Source organism: Capricornis sumatraensis, chromosome 16 (genome assembly GCF_032405125.1).
Source record: "Capricornis sumatraensis isolate serow.1 chromosome 16, serow.2, whole genome shotgun sequence".
Taxonomy (NCBI): Eukaryota; Metazoa; Chordata; class Mammalia; order Artiodactyla; family Bovidae; genus Capricornis; species Capricornis sumatraensis.
The window spans coordinates 31,591,295-31,613,426 of record NC_091084.1 but is presented as its reverse complement, the minus strand read 5'-3'; the positions used below and the strand labels follow the sequence as shown (position 1 = coordinate 31,613,426).

Below are 22,132 nucleotides of genomic sequence, written 5' to 3'. Positions count from 1 at the left end.
CCCACCTGCCTAGAGTCTATGCTCTGCAACAAGACAAGCCACTGCAATGAGAGGCAACAGCAACAAAGACCCAGGGCAGCCAAAACTCAACTAACTTTCAAAACTTTGTTTAAAAAATCAGAATACAACATATATAACAAAATCAAGCAATACTGAAGTATATTTTTAAAGTGTGTGGAGAAGGAAATGGCAACCCACTCCAGTACGCTTGCCTGGGAAATCCCATGGACAGAGGAGCCTGGTAGGCTACAGTAGGGTTGCAAAGAGTCAGACGCACCTGAGCGAATTCAGTTTCCGTTTACTGCCAGACATACTGTGTAATAGAGAGTAATGCAGTTGTGAATAGCCTAAGTGTGCTTTAGGGTCAGAGGCATGAAATCCGAACAGCTTTTCCTACGTCATAACAGTTGCTTATATGTAAGTCCCATTAGAAGAACCTGAAACCAAGATACTGGGCTTCAACGTAAGAAAATAAATAAATAAATAAAGTGTGATATTTCTCTCTCCATCTCTTATCTGTGATGTACTGCCATTTCCTTTTGATAAGAAGAAAATGAGGGGTTCTTCAAAGGTGCAGAATGCCAAGGTTCTCTGCCCAAGTCATTGTCTCTAGTTCCTTGAGAATCCACACACCTCTGCCTCCCAGTCTCAGCTTGCCATCTTTCTTTTCCTAGAACCTGAACTCCCACCACACCCCTTTGTACCCTTTGCATGGAACCAGCCTGAGACCAGGTGTCTGCCCAGATTTTCTCTGTGACCTTTTCTCCTGCCCCTAACACGGATTACTCACTGGAGGGTGAGAAGAAAGGCTACAGCTAGTAGGTGTTCAAAATGCTTTATTTCCCTTGGTCTCCACTACTCCAATGACCTCTGTCTCCACTCAGCAGCCTGCTTCCTTGTGGACATACTCCAGACTCAATAGCTCCATTTAAAAATGTCCCTTTTCACACACACGTACACACACAACCCAGTCAAAAAATGGAAAGAAGACCAAATAGACATTTCTCCAAGGAAGAAATACAGATGGCTGATAGGCACAAGAAAGATGCTCGCCATTGCTAATTATTAGAGAAATGTAAATCAAAACTAATGCCACTATGAGGTACCACCTCAGCCAGTCAAAATGGCCATGATTTTAAACGTCTACAAGTAACAAATGCTGGAGAGGGTGTGGAGTAAAGGGAACCCTCCTAGAGTGTTGGTGGGAATGTAAATTGGTGCAGCCACTATGGAAAACAGTACGGAGGTTCCTTAAAAAACTAAAACTAGAGCTACCACACAATCCTGCAATCCTGCTCCTGGGCATATATCTGGAGAAAACTATAATTCAAAAAGGTATTTGTACCCCAATGTTCATAGCAGCACTATTCACAATAGTCAAGACATGGAAACACCCTAAATGTCCACCGACAGATGAGTGGATGAAGATATGGTACCTACATACAATGTAAGGCTACTTAGTCATTCCAAAACAAAATCCATTTGCAGCAACATGGATGGACTTAGAGATTATCACACTGAGTGACATGAGTCAGAAAGAGAAAGACAAATTCCATATGATACCACATATCATGAACTTATCCACAAAACAGAAACAGACTCAAAGCAATACAGAACAGACTTGTGGTTGCCAAAGGAAAGGGAGGTTGAGGGAGGGATAGAGCGGTATAGGATGGAAAACTATTATATATAAAGTGGATGAACAATAAGGTCCTACTGTATAACACAGGAAGCTATTAAAATATTCAATAGCTTGTGATAAACCATCTAGTCAAGGCTATGGTTTTTCCAGTAGTCATGTATGGATGTGAGAGTTGGACTATAAAGAAAGCTGAGTGCTGAAGAATTGATGCTTTTGAACTGTGGTGTTGGAGAAGACTCTTGAGAGTCCCTTGGACTGCAAGGAGATCAAACCAGTCCATCCTAAAGGTGACCAGTCCTGGGTGTTCATTGGAAGGACTCATGTTGAAGCTGAAACTCCAATACTTTGGCTACCTGATACGAAGAACTGACTCACTGGAAAAGACCCTGATGCTGGGTAAGACTGAGGGCAGGAGGAGAAGGGGACGACAGAGGATGAGATGGTTGGATGGCATCATCGACATGGTTGGACATGGGTTTGGATGGACTCCGGGAGTTGGTGATGGACAGGGAGGCCTGGCGTGCTGCAGTTCCTGGGATCGCAAAGAGTCGGACACGACTGAGCGACTGAACTGAACTGAACTGTGATAAACCATAATGGAAAAGAATCTGAAAAAGAATGTATATATATATATAGCTGAATCACTTTGCTATACAGCAGAAATTAACACAACATTGTAAGTTAACTGTACCTCAGTTTAAAAAAAAAACAACACCTTAAAAATATCCCTTTGTTCTGACCACCTTTCCCTCCTGCCCTCTAATCTTCAAAGGTTCACTTTATTTGACTTTAACTAGCCTCCGAGGGCCTCTGTGTCCAGTTTTGATGTCACTATCTATCTCTGGGTGCTCTAATTACCTTGCTCCTTCTCCCTAGGCAATTCATGTCTAGGCTGGAAGATCATGGTCAAGGATCAATCCAGTTTTCTTTCTTCTTCTTTTGCTCCAGGAGTGATGATATCGGCTTCAAAAAGGTGTCTGTTTGCGTTGAACTTGCCTCTGCCTGTTCTTAGATTTCAGCTTTGCTGACTTGTCAGGTGATCTATCCCACTCCTATATCTATTGATGGTATTTTTAAAACTTGACAATTCTTATAAAGAAACTTAATCCAACAGGTTATCCCTCAGTCACATTAATCCCCACTCTATCAATAAAACAGAGACCTCCAGGCATGAAATGCCCCTCGCACCTTATACCTCCTACAAACTAAATCCATGTCCTCTCATTCTGTCTTCCCACTACTTTAAAGAAGGGGTGTCTCCAGTCCTTTCCAAGCTCCTTCTCTCCGTTTGTCCTGCATACTCCTTTCCCAGCCAAGAAATGCAGATATTTAGCATGCTAGGAAAAGTTTTCACAAACCCCTGAACCTCCCTCTCAGCCTCACCTCCTCTGCCACTGTACATGAAATGAGTATGCTCCTCATTCTCCAAATGCACCATAGTATTCCTGATTTTGCCCACATTCATTCATTCACTGAAAGTCTATATCCCCTGCATCATAATCTGACAGAAATGACTTTTTTCCCCATGACTATTTCTCCTTCTTCTCATTTTGGAGAAATATTTCTCTTTTCTACTGGCTCAGTTCTTCCTTGCTCTTGTCGGAGGTTAGGGACTTGCTCCAAAGGAGAGAAAAGAAGCAATAGCTTCCACCCTCTTGGACCACCTGCCCTCTCTTCCTACCTTCACCCCATTGTGAAGAGTGAGACAGGTGTCTCCTTAATCTTCAGGCACCACGATCTGACTCTAGATGAAACTCTAATCAAATTAGTATTGGCAGGCTGCTCCCTCCAGGGATCTGCTCTCACCCACCCCCAGCCTCTAATATCTTCCACAGGCATCTGACTGCTTAGACTCAATACTCTGTCTCTCCAGTTTAGCACTTTCTAACCCAGGCACACAGAGCCCTGGATCCCCTCCTCCTGGAGAGCTAGAATCATACAGTATCAGGTCAAAATGTCTTCTGCTGCCCCCATGGTCCAGACAGAGCAACGGGATTTCGTGTGGGTGTGACCCATACAACTGGCAGGCAAGGCCCTTTTGTCCTGCCCCTGAAAGCTCTGCTCAGCTGAGGAATGAATGGCATCAGTAAATGCTGGAGTAACCACTCAAGGGGCAGCCCACGCCATTGCTTAGAACACCAGCAAAACATGGGCACCAAAAAAAATAAAAGAAAAAAATTGATGCCAGAATTTGATAGGTTATAAATATATGTTTGTGAAAGCATAATTGCGCTGTTCTTCCTTATATTTGCTTCCCAGTTTAATATTTTCATTTTGAATTATATACAAGAATGGGGCTCCTGGAGCGCCATACTCTCATCAGGGCTCAGAGGTTTTGGTCTTCATCTGGTCTTTTTTTTTTTTTGGAGAAGGCAATGGCACCCCACTCCAGTACTCTTGCCTGGCAATTCCCATGGATGGAGGAGCCTGGTGGGGTACAGTCCATGGGGTCGCTAAGAGTCGGACATGACTGAGCGACTTCACTTTCACTTTTCACTTTCACGCATTGGAGAAGGAAACGGCAACCCACTCCAGTGTTCTTGCCTGGACAATCCCAGGGATGGGGGAGCCTGGTGGGCTGCTGTCTGTGGGGTCGCACAGAGTCAGACACAACTGAAGCGACTTAGCAGCAGCAGCAGCAGCAGCAGGTCTTTTTTTAAATAATTTTTAAAACTTAATTATTTATTTATTTGGCTGTGCCAGGTCTTACTTGTGGCACTTGGGATCTTTGATTGCAGCATACGGAATTTTTAGTTGCAGCATCTAAACACTTAGTTGAGGCATGTGGGATCTAGTACCCTGACCAGGGATGCAGCTCAGGTCCACCGCATCAGGAGCACAGAGTCTTAGCCAGTCCCCGTCTTTATCTGGTCTTGATTAGGAGAAAGGTCTCTAACTGACCTTTGTTTGGGGGTTTGCCTTTGGCCCGGTTAACGTGCCACTTTGAGACAGCTGTCAATTGCGTCTAACAAGTCAAAATTTAATGAGGATAAACACGAGGGCCTGCTGTTAGGCCCAAGATCACCACTGCAGACATCCAAAGTGAAGAAGCATGGTTTGGGCAATAACAACACATATAAAGGCTTAGGTATGTCAGAGGGCAGTGGCTTCATAATAAGCTGAGAACGTGGTATAACTACCAAAGCCCTGGGCCCCGAGGACGTGGGGATGGAACAGGGACCCCTAATCGCACAACACAAGGAAGTTTAGAAGAAGCTGAGGGTGCTTAGCACAAAGAACTTCTGTTGCTTCAGCTATCTGAAGGCCTATTGGGGGAACCAGAATTATACTTGTTTAGTGGAGGGAGAGGGTGTGGGGTAGCCAAATTAACACAGGATCCTAGAGGAGTGAGCCTGGAGACGCAGTAGCTTTGCTTACGGAGTCTTCACTTGCTTTTCCTCTCTTCTCTGGGTTGCCAGTTTTTAAAATTACCTTTTCAATGCCTTCTTTATAAAGTTATTTTTTAATTGAACTATAGTCAATGTGCAGTATAATATGTTATAGGTATATAATATAGTAATTCACAATTTTTAAAGTTATACTCCATCTGTAGTTAGTATAAAATATTGGCTATATTACCTGTGTATACAGTATATCCTTGTAGCTTATTTTTTCTTGGCTGTGCCACTTGTGGGATCTTAGTTCCCTGGTCAGGGATTGAACCCAAGCCCTCAGCAGTGGAAGCACAGAATCCTAACCACAGGACCGCCAAAGAATTTCCTCTCATGGCTTATTTCATATATTATAGTTTGTATTTCTTTTCTTAAAATATTTTTATTTGTTTTTGGCTGTGTCCAGTCTTAATTGGGGCAGGTGGGATCTTCCTTGCAGCATGCGTGATCTTTTATTATAGCTGGCAGGCTCTGTAGTTGCCACACAAGGAACTTAGTTGCTCTATAGCATATGAGATCCTAGTTCTTAGACCAGAGATCAAATCTATGTCCCCTCCATTGGAAGGCAGATTCTTAACCACTGGACCTCCAGGGAAGTCTCTTCTTAATCCCCTACCCCTATCTTGTCTCTTCGCACTTTCCTCTCCCAACTAGTAACCACTCATTCGTTCTCTGTATCTGTGAATCTGCTTCTTTTCACTAGCTTGTTAGTTTTTTTAGATTCTACAAATAAGTGATATCATACAGTATTTATCTTTCTCTGATTTACTTCACTTGGTACAATGTCCTTCAAGTCTATCCATATTGTTGCAAACGGCAAAATTTCTTTTTTTACGACTGAGTAGTATTCCTGTATATATATGTATGAAGATCATGGCATCTGGTCCCATCACTTCATGGGAAATAGATGGGGAATCAGTGGAAACAGTGTCAGACTTCAGTTTGGGGGGCTACAAAATCACTGCAGATGGTGACTGCAGCCATGAAATTAAAAAACGCTTCCTCCTTGGAAGAAAAGTTATGGCCAACCTAGATAGCATATTGAAAAGCAGAGACATTACTTTGCCAACAAAGGTCCATCCAGTCAAGGCTATGGTTTTTCCAGTGGTCATGTATGGATGTAAAAGTTGGACTGTGAAGAAAGCTGAGCACCGAAGAACTAATGCTTTTGAACTGTGGTGTTGGAGAAGACTCTTGAGAGTCCCTTGGACTGCAAGATCCAACCAGTCCATTCTGAAGGAGATCAGCCCTGGATATCCTTTGGAAGAACTGATGCTAAAGCTGAAACTCCAGTACTTTGGCCACTTCATGCGAAGAGCTGACTCATTGGAAAAGACTCTGATGCTGGGAGGGATTGGGGGTAGGAGGAGAAGGGGATGACAGAGGATGAGATGGCTGGATGGCATCACTGACTCGATGGACGTGAGTCTGAGGAGTTGGTGATGGACAGGGAGGCATGGCGTGCTGCGATTCATGGGGTTGCAAAGAGTCAGACACGACTGAGTGACTGAACTGAACTGAACTGAACATACATACTACGTCATCTTTATTCATTCATCTGTTGGTGGACATTTCAGTTCAGTTCAGTTCAGATGGACATTTAGGTTGCTTCCATAAATTGGCAATGGTAAATAGTGTTGCTATGATAATTGGGGTGCATGTATTTTTTTGAATTCATGTTTTTGTTTTTTTTCGGATATACATTCAGGTAGAATTGCTGGGTCGGAGAAGGCAATGGCACCCCACTCCAGTACTCTTGCCTGGAAAATCCCATGGATGGAGGAGCCTGGTAGGCTGCAGTCCCTGGGGTCGCTGCAAGTTGGACACGACTGAGCGGCTTTGCTTTCACTTTCACTATCATCATTGGAGAAGGAAATGGCAACCCACTCCAGTATTCTTGCCTGGAGAATCCCAGGGACGGAGGAGCCTAGTGGGCTGCCGTCTATGGGGTCGCACAGAGTCAGACACGACTGAAGTGACTTAGCAGCAGCAGCAGCAGAATTGCTGGATGGTATGGTGGGTCTACTTACAATTTTTTGAGAAACCTCCACACTCTTTCCACAGTGGCTGCACTGATTTACATTCCCACCAACAGTGAACTGTTTCTCCACATCCTCACCAACATGTTCTTTTTTGATAATAGCCTTTCTGATAGGTGTGAGAAGATATCTCATTGTGGTTTTGGTTTGCATTTCTCTGATGATTAGCAATGTTGAGCATCTTTTCATACGCCTGTTGGCTATTGTTTTGCTGAAAGTTCTAAGTTTCGTTTCAGGTTCGGAGGATTCCTTAACAAAAGTAACCACTCATTATACACAAATAAAAAATTTGACTATTTAATAGAGAAGTATCTAACTTACTTTCAATATACAACCATTAAAAGAGAAATAGAAACAGCAGAGGAGAGAAACACCACATACATCACTGAACCGGACTAACATCCAAACAGCACTGGGATGTGTAACAGCAATCTGGAGTCCCAACTGAGAAAAGGTCCCAGGCAGTGCATCCACCCACGGGCAAGACTTCAAATTGCAGTTCTGGGGACTCCCTGTTACAATCCCAAGCTTCAAACTGACATCGTCATGTTTACAAGAAAAATGCAGCTCTAGTTTTTAACCTTTCTACAAAGCTATTTATCTTGTGAATTATGGAATTTTTCAGGTCCTGGGGAGTTGGCCAGATTCTCAGGGCTCAAGAGAATTTCAAGATTCAATCTCTATCTTATCTATAGTGTCATGTACCTTACTGGAACCAATTAGTGCCTTCACAAGCAGGAACGTCATAGGCAAGGGAGGTCAAGGCAGTGTTAAGGCAGGTCATAAGCAAGGTCAGAGGCCTGCTCCGCTTTCTTGTCTTTGAAACCTGAACAAGACTTCCTCCATTTTAATTTCCCTAACAGTTATCTGCATGCCATCTTTGGAAAAACATCTATTCAGTTCTGCCCAATTTCTAATTTTTTCTTTTTGAGTTGCATGAGTTGTTTTATATATTTTGGATACTCTTTGAGTATCATTTGCAAATTTTTTTCTTCCCTTTGTGGGTTGTCTTTTGATTTTGTTTACAGGTTTTCTATGCAGAAGCTTTTAAAAATTGGGTCCCATTTGTTTAGTTTTGTTTCCTACACTTTAGGAGACAGATCCAAAAATACGTTGCCACAACTTATGTCAGAGTGTTCTGCTTGTTTTCCTGTAGCAATTTTATGGTTTCTGGTCTTACATTTAGGTCTTTAGCCCATTTTGAGTTTATTTTTGTATATGGTGAACACATTGGTGTTTCTTGAAGGGGCTCTTGCAAAGGCAAATGAACATCTACACTGATTTGACCTTAAAGCCCTCAGAATTTCTGCCTGAATTCCTGCAGCAACCCCTTAACTTCGGTCAGCCTGCTCTCTCATTCCCCATCATGGCCAGAATCATCATTCTAAATCTTGACGCAGTCCTTCCGGGTGGCTTTGCATTCTTTCCCAGTCTTCTTGCTCTCTACAACCTACGGCCCTCAGTGCTTGAGACCACGAAGTCCCTCTTTAAATTTCAGGCCTAGTGTCTTCTGCCTGGAATAACCTGCCACCCCTTTGTAGATGGTAGCTCTATTCGTTTCTTTGCCGAAGCCCTTCCTGAGCCCTTGCCCAAGTAATCCTGTCAGCTCCTTCTTTGAGTCTCCTCAATGAGCCCTCATCACTCACTTAGGCCTTTCCTCACCTCTGCACTGCAAGTCCCTCCAGGGCAGGTCCTGCCTGCGTTTACCCGTCTGTCCATCTTTGTACCCTTAGAACTCAGTAAATGGCTGATGGAATTAACTGACTTTTCTTCCTGAATTCTTTCAGCAACAGGCACACAAAAAAGTACTTTGTAGTAAGAATTACATTTAATTTTTGAAGGGGGGGATAGCTTCCTGCCCATCCAAGACCCAAGAATATTTCCTTGATCTCTTGAGAGTGGCAGAGACTCTTAAGAGTGGACACAGTGCTAAGATGTGACTGTTGTGGCTGCCAAGTTGCTTCAGTCGTGTCCGACTCTGCGTGACCCCATAGACGGCAGCCCACCAGGCTCCCCCATCCCTGGGATTCTCCAGGCAAGAACACTGGAGTGGGTTGCCATTTCCTTCTCTGATGCATGAAAGTGAAAAGTGAAAGTGAAGTCACTCGGTCATGTCCAACTCCTAGTGACCCCATGGACTGCAGCCTTCCAGGCTCCTCCATCCATGGATTTTCCAGGCAAGAGTACTGAAGTGGGGTGCCACTGCCTTCTCCGAAGATGTGACTAGATAGGCCTAAAAAAATGGTTCATATTTTGAAAGTTTCCAACCCCTTTAAGAATCTACTGAAAAAACAAGACCCTTTTCTTCAGGAAAACACACTTTCAGACACATACCTTTCTAACTTGGTTCTGGGACTTCAAGTACCCATTCTTCCCTATGGCCATTCACACCCACCCCTCCCCGAGCCGCCTCTGTAGAAGCCCTACCCTGGAAGCGCCGGGCTCTACCCAGCACCAGAGCCCCGAGAACGGTCACAGTCGGGTGCTCGTCTCCCTGGTGCGCTCCACTCGTCCATTCCAGCGCTCTACTGCCCACTGCTGGCCTATTCCTGGGACCTCCATCTCGGTGGATGTTCCAAGAGGAAGTGGAGAATTTCACCAAAGGTGGGGTTAGGGGGAGGGAGGCAGGGAACAAAAGGACAGTTAAAAACAAAACCAACCCCAGTCACTAAAAAGGGAAACAAGCCTAATTATTCTGCTCCACTTCTGGGCAGCGGCATCTCCTCATTGCCTAGTTAATCCACCAAACATAAGGAAGAAGAAATGAGTAACAGCCCACACGTTTCTTTTATTACCAAAAACAATTGTTATGCACAAACTCAGTGCCTCTAATCCCATCCCTGAGGATAACCATGAAAGTCCTTGGGGCTATAAGAGGAACCATTCAGAGGGAAATGCCTTGGCTGGTTTTGAGGAAAGGGCCCTTGGAGGGATCAGTCACTTGGCATCCCTGGGCCCAAGGACCCCTACAGATAGGAATGGATGTGAGCGGACTATGGATTTCCATCCCTGTTCTAGCATGTCTAGGGGATTAGGGTTTTAAGCCTGACATTAGTCCTCTCTACAGGAGCACACACACAACCAGGGTGCCCCCCCCTCAAAGAATCAAAACTCTTCAGGATCACCAAAGAATGTGGACTGGCTGAAAAAGGACGCCCCTTAGCCCGCTGAGTGACACAAGCTGGCTCCAGAGTGGACCACGCTACTCTCAGCATCACTCCTAAAGGCATCCGTTGACAAGGACTGCCCACTAGAGGCGCTGCCACCAGCCTGGCTCAGACTCCAGGGCCTGGAGGTAGCAAGGGTCAAGGCCTGCAGCCTTCACACCATCTGGACTTCTGGCTCTTCAGCTGCTCCCTGAAGCTCTCCCATGACGCCCCCCGAGGGGGGCTCAGAGGTGGGTGGGGGCTCCCCTGGGGCTTCGAACAGCACGTAATAGACGACCTCCCGCTCGCCCTGGGCGTTGGTCTGGTTCACCACGTGGATGATAGGGCTGGACGTGTCCTGAGAGGCCGGGAGGGCTATGCCCTCACCGCCCCCACCTTCCTCTTCAGCTTCCTCCTGGGGTCCTGGCTCCCTGGGCACTGTTTCCAGAATGATGTCCTGCAGGCTGCTCTCATTCAGGGATGCTCCCAGGCCCGATCCCTCTTGTGGCTGCCGCAGCAGTTGCTGGGTCAGCTCTACACTCTCATAGCGAACCAGCTGCAGCCTCATGTAGCCATCCTCATGCTCCTTGTACCTGGTGAAGGAGGAGCACGGAGGGTACAGCAAGCAGGGGCAGGGGGAACGGCGGGGACGAGGGGCAGACACAGGCTGTAGACTGGCAAGGTAAGGGATAATAGGAGGGAAAAAGCCCTGGGATTCTAAGTGATGGGTGTTAAAGACAAAAAAAGAAGTCTTTATTGTATAATATTTAGAAGAAAAGGCAAGAAAGCTCATTACTCAGAAAGGAAAGGGAGGGACTTCCTTGGTGGTCCAGTGGTTAAGAACCTACTTTCCAATGCAGGGGATGGGGGTTCAATCCCTGGTGAGGGAACCAAGAACCCATATGCCACAGGGCAACTAAGCCTATGTGCCTCAACTAGAGAGCCCACACGTCGCAACTAGAGAGCAGCCTGCACTTCTCTCTAGAAGCCTTCACAGTAGGGCTGCAATGAAGATCATGTGTGCTGCAACTAAGACCTGATGCAGCCAATATTTTTTTAAAGAAAGAGGAAAGGGAGGGGAGGGAAGAGAGAGGAACTGTTTGTGTTGGACAGTAGGGCTGTCAAAGGATTTATAGAAGGTCATAAAGCTACTGATTAGGACCCTTGGCTCTGGGCTCTGGTTCTGGCTGCAGGGCTTTGGGGATCATTTATTGGGTTTGGTATTGTTTCCTGGATTCAAAAATTAGAAAAATACTCTTTGCCCCACCAATATTTTGGAGGTTCCTCGAGCCTAAATGGAGATAGTGGACATCAGAGCACCATCAAATTCAAGGTTTTTAAATTGCTGTAAAGTATGAAGAAAAAAATGCAGATATCCGGGTATGGGGGGAGATTGAGAGACATACCGAAAGCGGGGGTGCCCTGAGGGCCACTTGAACTGGTGCTTCTTGCGAAGGTGCACAGTGAGGTTGTTGCCCCTTGTGAAGCATTTGTCACACACGTGGCATCTGTACCTCGGCTCTGAGTCTCCCTGGTGGGGAGGGGAGAGTGAGGCCAGCTTCTCCCCGCCCCAGGCACCCCCCAACCCTTCTGCCGGCCCCTCCCTACCATCAGCCCCACTCACTTCATGCACTTTTCGGTAATGCGACTTGATAGAGTACAGCGACCGGGCAGTAAAGGTGCAGTTCTCGAAATCACAACTATAGGCTGGCTCCTTGCTATGGGTATCTAGGTGCTTCCGGAGGTCAATCAGATTCTTGCAGCTGCCAAGAAAGGTCAGGAGGGATCAGAAAGCATGGGGGATCCTGGAACCCAGGTTTTGTGATTTCCCACCCCGTTTCCTCTTACCTGTAGTCACAACAGTCACATTTAAAGGGACGGGCCTCGCTGTGGCGGAAGCGCATGTGGTTTCGGAGGGAGGAGGGCAGCGGGCAAGTCATGTCACACAGAGGGCACTTGTAGTGGTTCACTGAGGGGCAGAGAGGAGGCTGTGGCCGCAAAGCTCGCGGAAGCCTGGAGGGCAGGCCCGGAGGATGGTGTGGCCGGCTACTCACCATGGTTGCGCATGTGGTCCCGCAGCAGCCGCTCTGTGGCAAATCTCTTGGAACAGTGAGAGCACTGGAAGTGCTGCTCTGCAGGGGGTCAGGCAGAAGACAGGTGGGGGGGGGGGGTGGCACAGAGGAGGAGAGCATGCTGGGAGAGAGGAACCCCCCCAGGCAGAGGGAAACCATCCAAGAAGAGGGGAGCTTGAGGAACTATGGATGGACCTAGTATCATGGAACAAGCGTGGGACTTGGAGCGGAGAACCTGAATTAGAATTCTAGCTTGCCCACTTACTAGCAGTGTGATCTTAGGTAAGTGATTTAATCTGAGCCTCAGTTTTCTCATCTGCAAAAACGGGGGATAAGAAGCCTACCTCATAGGGCCGCTGTGAGGATTCGCTGAGATAAGAGCCGTGGCACAGAGTAAGCATGGAGTGACAACGTCTAATGAGTCCCCATCAGCAGAGACTGTGCCAGGTGACTGAGCCCTCAAGATAGATATAGCTAACCTGCAGATACCTTGAGGGGCCCCCTCTCCTGAGAACGTGCCCCCAGCCACCACCCCAAGCAGGACAGCCTGCATCTATGCCCCTTCTTCTTCGACTGCTTACGATCCAACGAGGACTGGCGACGGATATGATCTAAGAACTTGGTGTTGTTGGCGAACATGCCCCCACAGGTGGGACAGGCCACCACCTTCTCCTGGGTATGGCTGCGGAGGTGCTCTCGAAGCTTAAAGCGGTCCTTGAAGGTGCAGGTACAGCCTGGGAAGGAAGGCCCGGTCAGGTCCAGCCACAAACCCCCAGAGTAGGGTCTGGTACCCTCAAGTCTCTCCAGCCACCCCCAAGTCTCTCCAGCCAGCAGCCAACCCTGCCCTGCAGGACTGGTCCTGCCCCTAGCTGCCCTGGTCCCTTAGCAACCCCAAACTTTCTTCAGAAGCCAGAAATTAAGGAGTGGGCCTACCTTTCCAGCCACAGAGCACCACATTGTTGTCCTTGCCGACTACTTGGTATTCACAACACAGGCTATGCGCTTCCACGTGCCGGTAGAACCACTCGGGATTGTCGAAGGAGTTCTGTGCCAGGAGCAACTTGGGGTAAGGACTGAGGATGGGTGGAGGGACTCCTACTCCCAGGTGTCCAGAGTGGGGCTTCTTGGTTCTCTCCCAAATTAATTGGTGGGGATAGGAAAGTTTGAGCAAGGGGCTACCCAGAAATGAAGGAAAGCTACTAGCAGGAACTTTAGGAACATAGCGTATCCCAGAAAGGATTAAGGAGTCTTGAGTTAAGATCCCCAACCCCTCTCCATCCCTACTCCTGGCTCTGTCTGCTGACCTCACAGTGCTCCCACAGACACAAGAAGTGGTCGGGGATGTCAGGGATGAGGTTGCGGCTCTGGAAGTCCAGGATGCAGGGGCTGAGGTCAGCCTGGCTCTGCAGGGCCTGCAGTCCCCACTGTTTCAGCTTGGTGTGGTAGCAGTGGAAGTAGACGTGGCGGATGAGATCAGCAGAATTGTCCGGAGAACAGAAGCCACACTCCCGCCACAAGCAGGAGAATTCTTCCTCTGCAAAAAGGGGTTTAGAAGGAAGCGACTGATACCTTTCCAAAGCTCTCCTTCCACTTAGCAGCAAGGGACCAGGCTGGAATGACCTGGTATACCAGGATTTCATCTAGCAAATGCTAGCATTTAATGACTACTACTTGTATGCCAGGCACTGGGAATACAACAACAAGTACAAAAAGAGTCCCAGTCCTTACCCTTGCACAGCTTTCAGTCAGGAAGAAAAACACATCAAAATAATCATGTGCATAAATATAAAACTACAACCAGGTGGAGAGGAAGCATGGTCTAGGCAGGGAGACAGTGTGTCCATAGCCCAGTGCCAGTGACTCAGACACAGCAGGTGTGGCTGGCATTTGCTACTGTGGCTTCGAGTTTCTGCTGTTCCCTGAGGAACCTGGGATGCCTCCCACTCCTTCCTGTCAAACCATAGGTCTTTCTTTCCCCCATATTCTGCCCAAGATCAGCCTTCTCCAGGAAGGCCTATCAGCTATTCCTGTCTACTTCCTATCTCTCTAAGCACCAAATTTTCAGTGCTCTATAGAGGTTTACTTGTTTTGAAAAGTAGGTACTTTTAAAAATATAATAATCACCTAATTCCCCTTCTGTATAAATATTACTTGACTTTTGAAGCTATTAGTTATAGGCTACAGTCACTAGATTCAAACGGAATTTGAGGTGGGGAAAGGAGAGCTGTCTCTATACCTTCTGTAGAAGTTTTTTTCAAACTGTGTTATGACCCATTAGTGGGTAGTGAAATCAATTTAGAGGACTGCAAATCACAATTTCTTTTTAATTAGAGAATAAAATAGAACAATTCAGAGAAAATTTAATCAAGGCAAGGATGGTTTTCAGTATTTAACTTCTCTATACAGGGTTGTGACATAAAATGCATTCCTAACTGGTGGTCACTGTTAAATAAATACATAAAAACACTGCCAGAGAGTGAAAAAAGCAGACTACTGAGAGGGTAACAGGCAGGAAGGCCAGGGGTCTCCAGACGGAGGAAATAGCCTGCAAGTGTCATTTTTCTCTTAAGCGGCAAGAGGAAACAAACTGGCGATATTTTTTCCTTCTCTATACAAATTTAAAAGGAGGTTTCTCTCAAAATTCTGTGTTGCCATAATGACATCTGGTTTCACCTGAAGTTAACCAATGCCTTTTCCTTATGGAAATGTTTATCTTAAGCTATGCTAATGTACTATGCATTTACCCCAAACTCTGTTTTCAAGTCGGTTCCACCTTTTGGGCTCAGAACCTACTTGATAAACCAGTGTTATACTCCGATATTGTTCCTCTAATCTATGTAAATGAAACTATTTGTATGGTGCTCTGCTCTTCTTCAAGATTCAAGTTAATCATTTTATGGCCCAAGATAAACCATTTGGTGCCAAGATTATCCCAAAAAACATCTTATGGGTGAGGGGCCTGGTGCCATTCTGAGTTTTGAGACATTTCTTTCATTAACAGGCTGCTTGTGACTATATAGCATCCAGCTGAAGACTAGCAGGGGGGTACTCTTTCTGCCCCCTTTTGATGCCTATGTCAGAAGCTTTCTCTATCTCCTTTATACTTTAATAAAACTTTATTACACAAAAGCTCTGAGCGATCAAGCCTCGTCTCTGGCCCCGGATTGAACTCTTCTCCTCCGGGGGCCAAGAATCCTGGCGTCGTGATTCAACAACCTTTCACTACCAACAGCTTGTACAATATGATCCTTTAAAAAAAATAAAATCCTATCAAATTTATATATATACATGCAGAGAGAGGTCAAAAAGAATGTTCACTAAGGTACTGTCAGTTAATTGACTTTTAATGGCAAGAGGAAAGGTTCATTCCACATATCCTTGCTGAATGAGTTTTCCAGAATGAGTCTACAATGTTTTTATAAACAAATTAAAAAAGCACAATTAGGAAAATAAACCACCACTCTCACTGGCTGCCTTCTCCCTCTGTGGCAAGGACAGTCAGATTTTCCACCATCCCTTGAACTCTTTCCCCTTCCTGTGTCCTGCTTCCTTACCAAGCAGGTCCTCCTCCTCCTCCTCTTCTTCCTCCCCAGAGCCCTGCAGGTGCTGCTGCAGGTGCTGAGTGACATGTTCGCAGAACTCCTCCATGGCCGAGCACACAAAGGAACAGGACCCCCACTCACACTGCAGCCCCAGGTTCTCCTTTCGGGGAACTTTCCCAGGCGGCGGCATGGCCTTCACCCTAGAGAAGGAAGAAATCAGCACCTGTAAGGATTCCACCCAAGGGCTGCTGGGGGTTAACACGGGACAGCCAGCCACCCTAGAGCCAAGAGCCAAGAGATGTTTTTCAGTGACCTGTGAGAAATGCTATGCTTTTTCAGTAAGGACAGAGTAGCAGTTCTTCAAACCCCTGGAAGCTGTTTGGTGTTCTTGGGAATGGAGAATACAAACTGACATTATTGAGCATGTGCCAGGCTCTGAGCTAAGAACTTTAACAGACACTTTTTCAAGGAGCTCCAGAGCAACCCATCAAGAAGGAATTACTCCTACAAAAGGCAGAACAACGCTCAGGTTCAAAAAGATGGCTTTGAAGACCCAGAGCTCAGATTCAGACTCCTTTGTCCACCACCTACTAAGCTGTGTGACCTTGGCCAAGTAAGCTTAACCCTTCTATTCCTGAACACCCTTATTTTCAGAATGCGGATAACAAACCCTTCTGCTTTTAATCTGCTATACGCCAAGCACCTACTAAGCACATTGTGTCATCTAATTACCAACACCATCCTATGAGGGAAGTACTGGTTTTAATTTCATTTGTAGATAAGGGCATAAGGCCCGGAAAGGTTAACTGGTTTGCTCAAGATCACACACCAGAGGGTAGGGTTAGGTCAGGCTGACTCCAAAGTCCACATTTTTCCTATGCACACAGATGAGCCTAGAAGCTCCTTATTTCTCATTGGATCACATCCTAAGCACTCCATCAGACTTATGAAGTGCCACACACACTCCTTTTGCCTATCTGGTGCTTTACTTCACCACTGCCCTAATATCCTCCGAACAAAAATGTCAATTCTATTTCACATAAGAGGCAGTGTCTATCCAGTTTATACTGGGTATACACAGTGTTGGGCACACTTAGGTGGGTAATAAACATTCGTTGAAGAAAGCTGAATAAAAAACAAAAGGTTCTCAACCTTTAATATGCACACAAATGCAGAGGTTTCCAGCTCCTGCCCTAGTGATTCAGATTTGGGAAGGCTGGGGTTAGGCCTAGAAATCTGCCCTTTAACTCAGCAGCCCAGTTGTGATGGGGCCTCCAGAAGCAGAGTCTGAGGAACAATAAAAGGATAGTTTCCCTCATTAAAACAAAACACAGAATGACAGGTGACACTGCACACAAAAATCTCTGGGGGAAGAAAAGACACTAAGAGGCCCTGACTCTGTCCCCTGAGCATCACCTCCTTGAGGATTCTCACCAACTCTCACTGTGGTACCCAGGGAGTGCGGTATTGCTCCTTCTGGCCTTTCAGAGAGGCGGGAACTCTGAAAAAGAACTTTAGTATACAATGAAAGGGGAAAACCCTAGAAAATTCAAAATGCATAAAATCTTTCATACTTACAAGTATAAGAACCTACTATATCTAACTGGTTACCAAAGGAACCCCTTCCCTTTTTTTTGTCCACACCTCATGACATGTGGGATCTTAGCTCTCTGACCAGGGACTAAAAAGGTAACCCCTGCCTTGGAAGCATGGAGTCTTAACCACTGGACAACCAGGGAAGTACCAAAAACCCCTTTCTAAGGACGCCTTGAGGAAATGGCAACCTATTCCAGTATTCTTGCCTGGAAAATTCCACAGTCAGAGGAGCCTGGTAGGCTACAGTCCATGGGTTCTCAAAGAATTGGACATGACTGAACAACTAAGCACAGCACACAGCAGCACAGAGGGTATAAGAAACCTGGGCTTCCCTGGTGGCTCAGTGGTACAGAATCCACCTACCAATGCAGGAGATGCATGTTTGATCTCCAGGTTGGGAAGATCCCCTGGAAAAGGAAATGGCAACCCACTTCAGTATCCTTGCCTAGAAAATTCCATGGAGAGAGGAGACTGGAGAGCTCCAGTCCATGGGGTGGCAAAGAGTCAGACACGACTAAGCATGCATGCAAGCATATGCCAAGCGCTGTTTTAAGTGTCTTATATTTATAAAAACTCATTAGTACAACAATCCTATTGAAGTAGGCAGCCTGATTATCCCACTTTACAGATGAGGCAATGGCCCAGATAGGTTAAGTAATTTACCCAAGATCACAAAGCTAGGAAGTGATGGAAACAGAATTCAAAGCCAGGGAGCCATGGCTCTGTTCTCCTCCTCCATCTGCCTGTCTTACCTTTTCATGTTTGATTCCCTCCTCACCAAAGACATCATATCCATATACACAATACCCAAAGCATGCTTTATTGAGTAGCTATTTTGTAAGTTTCCTCCAATAAGCTGTGACCTCCTAGAAAGCCTGGTCTGTGCTCTCTTCAGTTCTAACTGCAGAGCGAGCACACACCTACTAAGAGCTCTTTTAATGTTCAAGTAAATCTATAACATTATTTTACTTTTGGACAAATCACCTAGCTTCTCTGAACCTGTTTCCTTAAATGTAAAACAGGATATTAATATCACAGCAGTGGATGAGGGAATCGATTGATATGATTATAAAGCTCCAACATTTACTAGCCCTGTGATCTCAGGCAAGTCACTTAAGCCCGGGTTTCCCACGTATTATTAATACGAGAATAATCATGCCCGTTTCACTGAACTGATTTATGGATTAAAACACATAATGGATATTAAAATGCTTAGCCGAACTCAACAAGTGTTGGCTCTTCATATCCTTGCTTCTAAGAATTAGATGATCCAAGAACAAATGCTACAAAAAGATCAACAAAAGGAAAACCCGAAGGATTCCTAACCCTTCCTTTAATAGGGAATCATGGTAAGAAGCAACGAGCAAATACTTGAGTATAAATTGCAACGCAAGGCACCGAGAATGAACCCTGAATGGTATGCAAGAAAAGAGGGACCAAGGTCTGGAACCTTCTAAGGACTCACAATTTGGCCGAAGAGATGAGATTCTGACGTGTTTAAACAACCACCAAAACAAAGCGCCCGTTGAGGGGAGCTGGACAGGGAGCTGGACAGGCGGCAGGCTAAGCAGGAAATGTTGCCCTTAGCGGTGGGGACTGGGCCTCTGGAGCACAGGTAGAATTCGGAGAGAAGGAAGGAGACCATTCGGGCAGGGAAACCTCCCCTTTTCAGCCCCGCTGGCTTCCCCCTAAGGCGTGGCGGCGATCGTGCTTCAGCTGCAAGGAAGCCCCAGACTGGAAAGTAAGTCGGGGTTGGGGGCTGGGGGCGCTGCAGGCGCCAGGCAGACAGCGTGGCCGAGCAGCAAGAGAGCGCCTCGCCGAAGCGACCGGAAAAGTGCCTGGCTTCGGCAGCCGGCCCAAAAGACAGACCGATGCTACCCCGCCATCCCCGGCATCCCCTGCTTACCTCCCGTCAGTCAGCTCCCGGGTCTCTCCAGCTCCCCTCCCACCTCGCACCGTGTCCGGGAGGGGAGCTGGAGTGACGGCCAACGACAGCCAATCGTCGCTCTCAAATCCCTCTAACAGCCAATCGCCGCTGCTACTGACGGAACCCGTGCGCGACCAAAACACGGAAGGGGCGGGAGTGAGCGGCAGCGGGCCGCGCGGGAAGGTAGCGCTGTGGACGCCGCGGACGCCGCGGGTCTGCAGGCTAAGTGCAGGCAGGCTTCCCTTGGGCCCGAATTTCCCCGACTGCGCAGGCTCGGCGCACGGCACCCACTGGGCATGCGCCGAGCTCGGGCTGTGAGCCGAGAGGGGTCACCCTCCTCCTGTTGGTTACAGCTCCAGCTGGCCGTGTGGGCGTTGAGACAGAGAAAGAGGCGGAGGAAGAGGCGTCGGAGGCTCGGTGCCCAGAACAACGAACCCTGCTCGGCCCAAACTGGGGGTCCTTCACCTTCTTAATCTTGCTGTTTCTTAAATATCAGTATTCCTTATGCCATCTTCTCTTCCTCCCACAACTCTGCCTCCTTTGTTACCAGTCTCAGTGAACGACTCCTGAAACCTGGCAGTCATGTCTGATTCCTCCCTCACACGTCATATCCATTCCATTGCCAATTCCTATAAATTCTGCCCCCTTAACACAGGATCTCTCAAGCTTCCCCCCCCCCCCCACTTTCTTGAGCTTCGCAGTCCCATCTCTTGACCATTAGCTACGTCCATCCCGGATGTCTACACTGACCCAACTGGTTCCCTGCGGTCACTCCTGCTTCCCTCCAAACCATTCTCGACGGAACTCTCAAAGTGATCTTTGCAGAGAGCAAATCTGATTAAACCACCACGCTGCTTTAAATGCTCAAACCCCCAAAGCCCCAAACCATACGAGGCTCTCTGGACCCTTCAGCATCTGGGTCCTGCATACTTCTCCCCATCGTATCTTGAGTGCTTCTCGACCTCACTCTCTGCTCCCCAGCTCCGCATTTCTTTCAGCTTCCCCACCACACCTAGCTGCCTTTCCTCTGCTGCCTTGTACTTAATGTTTCCTCTGCCTGGAACAATCTTCTGAAACTGATGGGAACTAATTCCTACTCATTCTTCTGGTCTCAAAGAAGAAGATTTTTTTTTTTCCTGGAAATCTTCCTGGACATCCTTTTTCTGTTTCCCTATTATAGATCTATCACACTTCCCAGGTGGCGCTACTGGTAAAGAATCCTGCCAATGCAGGAGAGGCAAGAGAGGAGGGTTGGATCCCTGGATGGGGAAGATCCCCTGTAGGAGAAAGTGGCGACACACTCCAGTATTCTTGCCTGGAAAAATTTCCTGGACAGAGGAGCCTGGCAGGCTACAGTTCATGGGGCCACAAAGAGTCAGACATGACTGAGCACACATTGTATTGTATTTGCCTATTTAACTTGTCTGCATTCTGCACTGACTCACTCAGTTCAGTGAGGGAGGACAGGGAGTGTGTGTATGTGTGTGACTTTCTACAACCCCATTGCTTAGCCTAGTAACTGAAACTCAGTAAGCATACAAGACATATTTGTTTAAAAATTATGTACCCTGCTGCTGCTAACTCTGTTCAGTCGTGTCTGACTCTGTGCGACCCCAGAGACGGCTGCACACCAGGCTCCCCTGTCCCTGGGATTCTCCAGGCAAGAACACTGGAGTGGTTTGCCATTTGTTCATTAGGACTGATATTATATTTTCTAGCCTAAATATAAGCCTATATAGTTTACAAAATCAGAAAACCCGTTAAATGTTCAATATAAATAAAATGAACTTAAAGATGCCATAAAAAGTAGAAGTCACAAGAAAATCAGAAATTTGTGCATGAAATTTTTTACTAACAGTGATTAACTCTTGTCCCTATTTTAAAATAAGAGTTTTAAAATATAATTCGAGTAACAAAAATGTTTTATCAACTTTATCCATTCAAAATCACATAGCTTTAGTAATACTTCACAAATTGCCAACCATGTTTTAATTCAGAATTAAACCACCATAGATGGCTCTTGGCTTTAATTTAACAATTCCTGAAGAAAAATTCATTCACAGAGCTGTGTAGACTCAATTTTTACAGAGAAAAAATTTCAGGATATCTCTGAAATGCACACGTTTCCAAAACTTGAGACAGTGCTTTGCTATCTAGCCTAGTTTTCTTCCATCTCAATCTGCTTCTCTTGAAAACAGGCCACAACTTTGGCTGGATAATTCAAGACACATCCTGAGATTTGTTCTTTAAAAGCTGCCACAAAACCTTGAAGCATAATTCATACACATCAAAAACTCTGGATCTCTCCTGAAAGTAGAAAATGGATAAGCTGAATTATGTTTTATGTTTCCTCTGCGTTCATTTTTTAAATCTCTATTTTTGAAAAGTGATGAGACTCTTCTTCACTACAAAATAGGTGACTGCACCGGGCAGCTCAGCACTGGAAACTAAGTTTTCCAGTCATCAACAACTCAATCCACAGATCCAGGAGGAACCTGAATACCTGGCCTCTCATAAAAAAAAAATTTCATCTGAAATTCTGAGTTCAGTGTGTTGGCTGTCTTGTCATGTTGATAAACAAACTGCTCCTCTGTGAACAAAGAAGAGTTTCATTTCTTAGATCAGGGGAAGGAGCTTGACAAATCTCTTTGAGTTTTGATGACTAGAATTTGGCATATTTCTCATACAAATTGGGCTTCCCTGGTAGCTCAGCTGGTAAAGAATCTGCCTGAAATGCAGGAAACCCTGGTTTGATTCCTGGGTCGGGAAGATCCAC

At 46.3% G+C, this 22,132-nt stretch overlaps 1 protein-coding gene across 1 annotated transcript; it reads right to left on the bottom strand.

Annotated features, from left to right (window-relative positions):
* Nucleotides 1–9,898: 9,898 nt before the first annotated feature.
* On the bottom strand, nucleotides 9,899–19,363 carry HINFP (histone H4 transcription factor). Its single transcript, XM_068988718.1, has 10 exons — nucleotides 19,336–19,363; nucleotides 15,846–16,033; nucleotides 13,596–13,825; nucleotides 13,225–13,336; nucleotides 12,873–13,025; nucleotides 12,274–12,351; nucleotides 12,068–12,188; nucleotides 11,844–11,982; nucleotides 11,626–11,750; nucleotides 9,899–10,812 (listed from the first exon to the last, which is right to left on the bottom strand). Exons 2-10 carry the CDS (start codon nucleotides 16,021–16,023, stop codon nucleotides 10,395–10,397), a joined length of 1,554 nt encoding a protein of 517 aa, XP_068844819.1. The 5' UTR covers nucleotides 16,024–16,033; nucleotides 19,336–19,363; the 3' UTR covers nucleotides 9,899–10,394.
* Nucleotides 19,364–22,132: the final 2,769 nt, after the last annotated feature.